The 10,455-nt window shown below is 36.6% G+C and overlaps 1 protein-coding gene across 1 annotated transcript in view; it reads right to left on the minus strand.

Annotated features, from left to right (window-relative positions):
• The window catches only part of COG6 (component of oligomeric golgi complex 6), a gene marked incomplete at its 3' end in the record, with an annotated part of 34,505 nt that extends 24,237 nt beyond the window's left edge, over window positions 1-10,268 (minus strand). The window contains exons 1-4 of the mRNA XM_010158810.1: window positions 10,230-10,268; window positions 9,747-9,890; window positions 9,318-9,389; window positions 5,656-5,714 (exon numbers count right to left, since the gene is read on the minus strand). Of these exons, the coding sequence (XP_010157112.1) occupies window positions 5,656-5,714; window positions 9,318-9,389; window positions 9,747-9,890; window positions 10,230-10,268 (314 nt within the window). The remainder of the gene's footprint in view (window positions 1-5,655; window positions 5,715-9,317; window positions 9,390-9,746; window positions 9,891-10,229) is intronic.
• Between the last annotated feature and the right edge of the window lie 187 nt (window positions 10,269-10,455).

Consider the following 10,455-nt stretch of genomic DNA (forward strand, 5'->3'; position numbering starts at 1 on the left):
GATTCCTGTGTTACGCCCTGTTACCTATGCTTTACTTTGGTATAAATGAGGAAAGAAAATCAGCCTCAGAATTTCAAGCCTTCATTCCCCCTCCCCCACATCAAATTATAATTAAGTTTAGACAATCACTGCTTTTTCTCAAGAAGCATACTCACAGGAATAAATGTAATTACGAGTTTCAAAAGGTCAAGACATAAGACACATCTCATCAGTGCAAACCACCACATCGCCACTTTTTTCAGCATATGCTGATGAAAACAAACCTCTAATCTGCTACAAATACCGCTGCACTTCCTGCATCCTTTCCAAATCGACTATGACAAAAAAAATATTTCTTAAAGAAAGGAAAAAAGCACCACCAAGAGACAAGTGTGAGAGATCTGTAGTGTAGCACTACTGAAGCAGCAGAGGTTCACCAAGGAACATTTTCCCTAAGACTTTTGACCTTGTATTGAGCACAGGGGTGACAGTCAAATCATTCACTGAACTCCAAGAACTGTGTTCACCGAATTTAAATAAAGAGCAAGTGTGAATATAATTCAATTAAAATAAATGGAAGTGTACACTGCTGCACTCCTAAATATGTTTGTGAATCACATTTAACTGTATTTTTTAAAAGTGAAATAATCCTAGTGCTACAAAAACTGATTTTCTTGAATTTACGTAAGTTATAAGGACTAGTGACATCAGAACACGCATTTTTGCACACATTAGGAACACAAGTAATAGAAGCTAGTGAAACACGATAATCTGTAAAGATGTTCAAGTGAATAATCTCAATGAAAGCTCCAAAACTTTAGCCTGACCCAAAAAATATCTGTCCAAGCCATTTCCATTCCCATTCTTTCATACGGTTTTCAGAGTATGGTGGTCTTTACTTTCAGACAACTACTTCTGACCCTCAACAATTTTCTATTTCTGCCAGGCTTATTTTCTGTGATCTCCCTGAGCACATACATATGCTCACATCATCGCTCTTACTTAATTTTATAAGAATTAATACCATAACTATTACCTTCTGGTCTCTTTCTTCAATTGCTAGATCCACAACTGCCATTTGCGGCCAACCTCAAAAACTGTTTTACACACTACCTTACCATTAAGTGGCTGGTAGAACTACCATGAAGCCAGGCTTCTGGCATTCTACATACAGTATTTTGTAACTAAACCGTTACTTCTCTGGTTTGGGAAGTACTCAACTCCAGGACACTTGTTCCCAATGCAAGGTGAAGTAGTTTAGTATTGCAAGTCAATTTCTAGCTTCACACAAAGAGAACTAAACTCAGGTATGACAAGAGAAGCAACAAGTCACAAGAAGCTTTTATTACATTCTCCCTTCAAGAAGCAAGATCCTTTTTCTGTCAGCCTATTTGCAATGGCAATAAACAAACCTACATCTTTTAAAACGCAGCAGACGTCGTTTGAAAACAAACTCATCTCGTGATTGCTAGCCATAAAACGCCTAATGCAACCTGAAAGCAGTATTAGTGTGCTGGAGTAAATGTACAGAAATCTAGTGAAGATACTGGAGTGGATTTTTAACAATCCACAGAAATTGTCTAAATTAGCTACCTCAGTTTTTCTTTATTTACCAAGTTTGTTATGAAATGTATTAAAACAAACATTCTATTCAAGACTACATTACTGAACAGCAATAAATTAACCTTAGGTTATAGGCAGGTGGGTTGAATAGCTCAGACTACCCAGTTCTGCTGAGTTGTGGTAAGTCTCAATTTTAAGGAGACAAGAGGCAAAAAAAAACCCTCTAGTTCCTATGTAAAGCAGATTCCATAATTTAAATAATGTCAAGGAAAACTGTTCTGCTCCTAATATACAGTAATTTTAACTAGTCTTTAGAGAGGAAATAAATTCAGAACAAGCAACCTAATTGACCAAAGAAATGCACCGACTCTGACATATTCACACATATAAAAATGAAAATGTATAAATGGAAGATGATTTTTTGAAATTTGTTATCTAAGTAACATACTCTATTCAGCATTTATGCCAAATCAGGTTTAAAGCTCATAAACTAAGTTACAAGAAGAACATGCTGCAAAGCAACAACCTAAGAACGACGAAGTTTTAACTTAAATCTGAGATGAACATCTCATTTTCTACCTCAACTATTTAACCAAGTGTCTTAAATCACACATTTTACCAACATAGGAAGTCCCAAATAGTTCATCAGGATTACCTACAGCATACTGCAGGTGGACCTATACCTTCAAACCACCAATTTCAGAGATGAGAACGACCAACAAACATTTCCAGTAAGAAGCTTAGGGAATTGAAAATTATCTTGAACTACATCTAATTCTATAGATGATAATAAAATGCAAAAAATACTTAGTATAAAAAAAGATAAAAAAAGAGGCAGCCATTCCTTTGCAAGTGCCAAAAAAAAAAAACAAACCCACAAACATGCAAGGATGAAAGCATGAACAAGCGTTCTTACTTAAAATGTTCATTCTCCTACTCAAGTTCCCATGGCCACTCTGCATCTTCAGGAAACTCTTCTTCATTGCTAGTGTGCAGCTCTTGATTAAAAAAAACAAACACTACAAAAAAAAAAATCTGAAGCGATCTTTACATTTGCAAGGTCAAAAAATGTTGCTATCTAAGAAAACAGTTCACTATTTCAATCTTCCCTTTATTTGCTTTGTATAGCTAAGGGAATAAAGTTACAACTCAAATAAAAAATTAAAAAAAACCCACACCCACACTTCGGCTATTGACTTTTCTTTCTCTGGTTTTGAAGCAAACGTTCTGTTCTTTTAAGTGCAGTTTGCTTTAAACTTGATACTAATTATAACACCTTTTGACAAAATTTACTTTCCACAAGAATGGACCAGGCATGAAGAGGGTTCACCCAAGCCTAAGGTTCCGCCTGTCATTTACTGAAAACAAAAATAAACCATTACAGAAAGAAAACTAGGCCTCCTTAATTAAAGCCAGAGCTAACATGTATTCTTAGAAAATGAAGGGAAGTAAATGAAGAGCTGTGAAATGCAAACTCAATTATCTGCCTAACTAACTTCCTATCTTCATCATACTGAGTGAAGACAGCAGCTCGTTTTCCCTAAGATTTTAAATACAAAAAAAATTTTTTTTTTTTAATCTAAATTCCTAACTAGCTAACGAAACTACTGCATTAAATGCATCTGAAGGTTTAATGTCTCCCTTCAGTTTTAGAACATTGAATCAAATCACAACATTTTTCTCCTATGAAAACAAGGTCAGCTAAAATAAATACGATAAATGCTAAGCATATTAATAGACTTTTTTTGACCAATAGCTAGCACAGGAAATCATTTACTACAAATCAATAATTTCTGAAGTTGATTTTTTGAAATGGCTAAAAAATGTGAAAACAGATGAGGACTTAATGTAGTACTCTGTGAGAAGGGCAGAGTCAAAGTAACGTTCCTTAAGGACAGCGTAAACAACTGGTTCAGCAAAATGATGGTGTATTATCTCTACTATTTCAAAATGTTCAGTAACAACCACTGCAAAAAACAAGAACATAACTAATGTGAAAAGGAAGAACATAACAAATTTCATTTTTCAGGGTACTGTTTAAAAACATACCATTACTCAGCTCTGATTTAAGAACTTAACAACACTGGAGTACATAAAACAGAATTTGGTTTTAAAAGAATATTTTTATGTTAAATTAAATACTTACACAGAAAATTCTACTACATTGGTGCTACTCAAATACAAATTCCCATTATCCTAAACTTCAATAAACTTCTACTTAACTCATGTTTTCTTGAGAAAAGCCTATCACAAAATAAACAGCTCGTAGGACCACAGAGAGAAGAAACAGGAATTTGGGACTTACAAAATCTGAAGATGACTTCTGTGTTTCATAACAAGAAAAAGACATCTTTTTACAGGAAGAACTACAAAAAAAATTATTATGCTAGCAATGACTGCCGCCTTCTAGACTGACTGTTCTTGCTTCAGAATCATTGTTTCAACTGCCTTCTTTTTGACTGGGTGCAGCTTTCATCTCTGCATTTCAATCAGACAGCGTTGTAGGACAACCCTCAGAAGGCAGAGAAGCTATGCTCCCTCACTTTCACCATTTATTCCTTTGTTGGCTGAGAAATGTCACCTGTTAAGTTGAAGGAATCAGCAATTTAAGACCTGTATTTGTCTGACTGTAGGCAAGATATTTCAGCTTTTAAAGAAACCCCTAACATTTGGTAGCAGATGCTTCTGGTCTTGGCTATCTCATGGTATACTTAAAAAATAGCCTTTCAATGGGAACTTTCTCCTACATGTGCACTCCAAGGTCATGCAGTCCCTTAGAAGGACAGGCTACTTCCCTTTTTTCCTCCTCAGACTAGGGGCATGTTCTCTCTTGAAGGAATTAGCAAAAAGTCTTGTAACCAAACTGTGCGAGTAAGGAGTATATTGTAGAAGTATTGATGTACAGTCTGCATAATCTCCTTCAGTGGAATTTCAGGCCAATTAGACATACACCACTTGGGACTGCTCTTAGCATCTTCCATTCTGCTTCAGAACAAGGAATCAAAGCAGCTTTCCTTTTCTTGAGACCACATATGACCATTTCTCTGTCCTACTACTTCACATACTCCTATTTAAAATAACAAATTCTATAAAACTTGACTTCTGCGTGCTTAGTTAAACTGCGACTTTGCCAAATCCTTCATTTTATATTAACCAGCATTGTATTTTATGCAGTTATTCCAGGTTCAACTTTTAAAATATGTACAGATTACATTCTAACTTCACATTCAGACTCCCGCAGGACATAATCCACTTCCTAACTGAAGCCCACAACATGAACCCACTGATTTTGAAAGCACACCCAGAGCTATCCAAAGCCATCATTTCTAACAGAACCTTATCACTGGAAGTAATTATTTCTAATCTCCAGTGAACTGTATATAATTTTCAGAAGAAAGCTCGTAAAACAAGGAGATTCATTCTTCTACACTGACAAAGCCTAAAGCTGTAAAACCAGATAGTCTAGCCATAAAACCAATAAAGATTACTTGAATCTGTCAGAGGCTATTATCCCCTTCCCATGAATTAAAATACTGAAAAGAGCAAAATACAAATCTTTTCTTCCACAAGAGACTGGAGAACCAAAAGAAAAAGTATTCTGGGCTAGGCTCATTAAACAGCACTTTCATATTTCACAGTTAGCTTTAAATATGGCAGAGTAGGTTATAACCCAACTTTCTGTTTCTACATCAGTCCCTGAACAAGAGAGTCATTTCTGCTGGGTATGAAGCATTAACAACAACAAGAAGCCTGTGAAACTGATGAGATACTGTGGTCCATGTGTGTTACAAAACAACGTAACTTACATTAACAACTCGCATTAAGTAAGGCACATCCATATTCAGCATGCTGTACCCCTATAGCTAATTCACTTCCCTATAAGGCTCATTTTTTATTGCAACAAGCACTAACACGTTCTTATCTTTTTGTATCCCATAGTAATAAATTAAGACCAGTATTTGTATCCCAGTTGAGCTACAGATAGTGCTAAAAACAAGACACAATACAAAAAAATCCCAATCATTAATCAAAAACAAGAGTGGCAGAATCAGATCTAGAAAATTCCATCAGTACTGTCATGTCTTCAAGAAATAAATAAGGTGGTATACATACTTTTCTGCCTGGAGTTTTGTGGTTTTTACTATCAAGTCCTGGGTTTGTTCCTTTGCTGCCTAGAATACAATTAGAATCGTTAAGCATGTGAAAAACACAAATATATCAAATGTTACACAACCTGTAAAATATGTAACACTTTTGAAGCTTTCTGACTGTAAGCAGTTTCAAGAGTATACTCTTTGAAACAAAAGTCCTTTTTCAAACAAGTATGCATTAACTCTCCCTATCTTCAGGCATGAAAAAATAAATTAATATCCTTATCAAAATACATTTTCCTCTATATACCCTTACATTCACACAGTTGGTTTTTAATTTATACTTAATAACATTATTATAAATATTATAAATAGTTCTGATTATTTTGTTTGTCCATTGACTGTAAATTGGTCACTGTTACAAAATGAAAAATGAAACAAGTTCCTTTGGATGCTAAACGGCCCAGTGCCAGTGTCCATGCAAACACCAGACAACATGAATACAGCCCTGCTGGTCTAAGCAAGTTCAGCTCTACAGCCCAAGCAGCTTACAGGGCTGAAAGGACCACGAAAAATTATTAGGAAAAATTTCTTCACCAAAAGGATTGTCAGGCACTGGAACAGGCTGCCCAGGAAGGGGGTTGAGTCACCATCCCTGGAGGGATTTAAAAGATGCGCAGCTGTGGCGCTTAGGGACATGGGTTAATGATGGACTTGGCCGCGCCAGGTTAACGTTGGACTTGATGATCTTAAAGGGTCTTTTCCAACCTAAATGATTCTGTGATTCTAAGAGCAATGCACTTAAGCAGTTCATCGTAGCCTTAAATGTTCAGCGATGACCACACAAGGGAATCCATGCAGAAACAATTCTGCTAAACACAGCAGCTGCACCACTAAAGGGATTGCTGCAACTGAAGTTAAGAGTTGTGAAACTTATCACTCAGCAAGAAGATAAGAGACATCTGAATTGTTGATTTCCCACTGAATACCACCAGTGATCATTTGGTTAGAAAAATAAGATTTTTAACCACGTCCCACACCCCCCCGCCCCTCCTCCCCAAAAAAAAAACTGAAATCAGAACGCACTCAGTATGGAAAAATACTGCAAATGAGAAGGTAGAAACAGCTGAAAATAATTATGTTTCAAGACTGTAACAGGTCTAAATTATGACATTTGTCAAAAATGAAGATGCCAGTCTTGAAACCCATGAGAGGTCTAACACAAGTATACCCACACAGATTCACTTCCACCTGCCACACTGCATTAGTTACAATGGAAAAGCAGGCAGGGAACAGGAACACTTTGAAAGGTGAACAGAGGACTGCAACCACACAATGTCCATCATCAGAGGGAGCCTGAGCTGTTCCATGAACACAGACAGTGGGAACAGCTGAGCTGCCAGTTGCTGAATTTTCTAAAGGCAACTATTATGGACTAGCATGCAAATTAAAACCCAACACAATTTACTGAACATTTAGTAGTTCCAAAATAATTTGCAGTATCTTTAAGCTTGCTATATCTTATATAAAAGATAGTATTTAGATTTTTAATATACTTGTATATTAGACCAAACCTGAACTATTCAGTATGAAAACGTACTAATTCCAGACTTCCCCCTTCCCTCCCCTTCCTTCCGAGCTGTAGATTTTAATAAATCAGTAAGACAGCAGAAGAAATTTGCTTCCTTTCCAGTACTTTTTAGACAGAGGTACTAACTGCCAAGAAGAATGCTAACAGTAGGACAGCAAAAAAGAAGGAAACGCATTTTTTGCTGGATCTAGCTACATATATCAGGAAGCCAGTTTTTAATAACATGTATTCAAATACATGCCAGGCACTGCTATTATTGTATGTATGTAATATAAGAGCTTACATCTAATCAAAACAAGGCAACTGGCAGAAAAAGAGTCAGAAATGTCAAAAAAATTAGAAAATTGATGTTTCTTGCAGATGCAAAATAGAAATATTTTTTCCTCTTCCACCCCACCACAGCAGATTAATTAAAACTCAATATCCTTCAACCTTGCTTTATTCCATTCCAGAATTTGCCTCCTTCACTCCCTTTCAACGCCTGCATTTATCAAGTCGCTGTCCTGAAATCAGATCTGACAGTGTCTGGTTATTTGGATTGGATGGTATTATAAACTTACAAAACAAAAGCTAAAAAGCTTTTTGGCTTATTAATATATAGTCCTTTTCACATCTTGTATTTGTTCTGTTAGCCCACTTTTTCTGCTTTATATGCTATAGATACTCCTCTGTACATCTTATGTTTGTTCTACTCTTAGTTCATTTTTATCTCCTTGCTCAGCTCGAGTGCACGCTTGCAAGCGTTCACATCCTATTACAGATAAAATACCAGAGTATTTGACAACTGAGTGCTAGTTCATGGGCTTATTAACTTTCTTTACATTCATACAGACAAAGAAAACATGGGTTGAATTGAGACGAGTTCTACAGGGCTCTAGAGGAAACCTCATTTTGGGCACAGAACAAAACTACCTACCAACTTTAATAGAAAAAGAAATCACTGCAGGGTGGCTCTGCACTGGGAGGGGTGGGAATCAGAGATGATAGTTACACTTCATGATGTAAAGACAGAAAAGAGGAAAAATCTGCATGGACACTTGACTCATTTCCACATCTAAGAGTTTAATCAAACAGTTCCTGAACTGCACTAGGGAATACATCCACACTAAGTGTGTTCAAAGAGATCTGAGACCTCTGAGGTGCATTACCCATTGCCTTCCAACACTGAACATTAAGTACTGCAGTGTGCTACGCTGCACTCTTACACTTCTTGGAACAAGTTCATCTAACTACAAGTGTTCTTTTGGGAATTACATACAATAACTATGGAACCTCTTCATCTAAGTAGGGGGACATCAGAAGTCCCCAAACACACATTACAAGGTGAAAAAGCAACTGTTTCTACAGGATTTTTTTAGTGAAGGATTCTCACTTAGATGCTATATTCAGAACAGATTTGATTTTGCAAAACAGCTATACTTCAGCATCCACAAAACTCTTAAACTCATCACTGTACTGAATATTGAACTTGTACATTAAACCCAAGACAGATTTAGTAACACCTTATGAAACACAACTTTTCTTTTCCCCCTAGACTATTAGGGATTCAGCACTAATATGGAACAGAACTGGTTTTGTTGCTTATCAGCATTTTGAGACAATGTTATGAAACAAAATCAACAGAATGAAGATGGCACCCTACATTTATCTCCAACTTTGGATTACAAAACAGTTTAAGAATATAGTTGAGGTATTTATATGAACACATACCTCAACAGATGTAGTCAATGCGAAAGGCACATACATTTTAAATGGAAATACAGAGACATAATTAACCCTTTAATCTCACACATCCAAACTAATAAGATATTCTTTCCTTCACTCCCATACAAACAGCTACCACGCTGCTATTTTCCAAATAAATACATTTTTGCATACTGAATTGCAATTTGGAAGAAATTAAAATTACTTCCTCCATACATTTTTTAAATAAGTAAAAAGAAAAATATTAATATCCTAAAGTAACAAAAATACGCATACAATGGAAACATCTCAGTGTTGCTGTTAATTCTCCAAAATATATTTATACTTTTAAGAGCAAGTAATCACACTTCACAAGGAAATATATCAAAGCACATCTATTTCCACATTACCTTCAAGCGACTGGACATGTCTTCACAGCAGCTGCTCATTGCCTGCACATCTTCATTTATACTCTCAAGCTCCTAAGCAAGTTCAAATAACAGTAACTGTTATAAATCAGAAATGCCATGCCTAGGCCCACATCCATCACACCAAAATGAGACGCCCAAGTTACATGGTTGCCCTAAGCTCCTGTTAATCAATGGAGAGAATGCACCTCTAAAAATCAACGTTAAGTTGGGATTTTTATCTGTTTGAAACATCACCTGTCTCTGCGGAGGATTTTCATCAAATGGAACAAATGATGAAGCAATTTTACTGTAAAAGTGTATTTGTCCTGGAAAGTCAAAATCTCTCTTAGTCATTTTTTTCTTTTTTTAAACTTGAAATTACATAGCTGTACTCTCGTAAGACAGCTAGTCAGGCTGTAAAAACGTTACCTCTTTAACTTGCTTGAATATGTGGACAAATTCTTCATTTATGGCCAAGCTTCGTCGCTCGATGTCTCCACGCAAGTTTCTCCGGGTGCGCAGACTGTTTTCCACAAAAAAGGTTGAGAGAGCCTTGAGTGCTTCTAGCATTTCCTAGAAAATAAAAAGAAGACCTTAAATTTCCACACATTTACAAAGAAATAGGTTACACAGTCTGTAAACATTCCAAGTTCATGGTTTTAGAGGACAAAAACCCCAACACGCCTACTATGTGGTTTTAGGGGAAAAAACCTACCTAAACACACTCCTGGTCACTTGTAAAATAAATCAATTGCTGAGCTTTTCTTCTCTTATCACACAACATTGCCTACTATTTTAGAATAGCTTAAATCAGTAAGATTACATATGGTTAAAGCATGACCCATCCATAGCTAGAAAACGTTTAAATCAAAAAAAGCTTAAGAAATGCCCTCCGAGGTAAGCGATACAAACCTCCCCACGATTTGAAGGGAACGAACAAGTGCGCGGCATGTCCCCGGATAAGCAGAAAAATGAGTTTTATTTTTAATTAACGCTGCAAACGTCAGGTTGCAAGTCCGCAGCGGAACTGAGGGTATGACAGGGCTCGTTTCCCAATCCCGGAGCCTATCGCAGCTCGCTGCTCCTGACGGCTCATCCGGCCCATTCCCCCCCAGGACGCTCCCCGCCGGGTAGGCCC

Source organism: Eurypyga helias, unplaced genomic scaffold, assembly GCF_000690775.1.
Source record: "Eurypyga helias isolate BGI_N326 unplaced genomic scaffold, ASM69077v1 scaffold12259, whole genome shotgun sequence".
NCBI lineage: Eukaryota > Metazoa > Chordata > Aves > Eurypygiformes > Eurypygidae > Eurypyga > Eurypyga helias.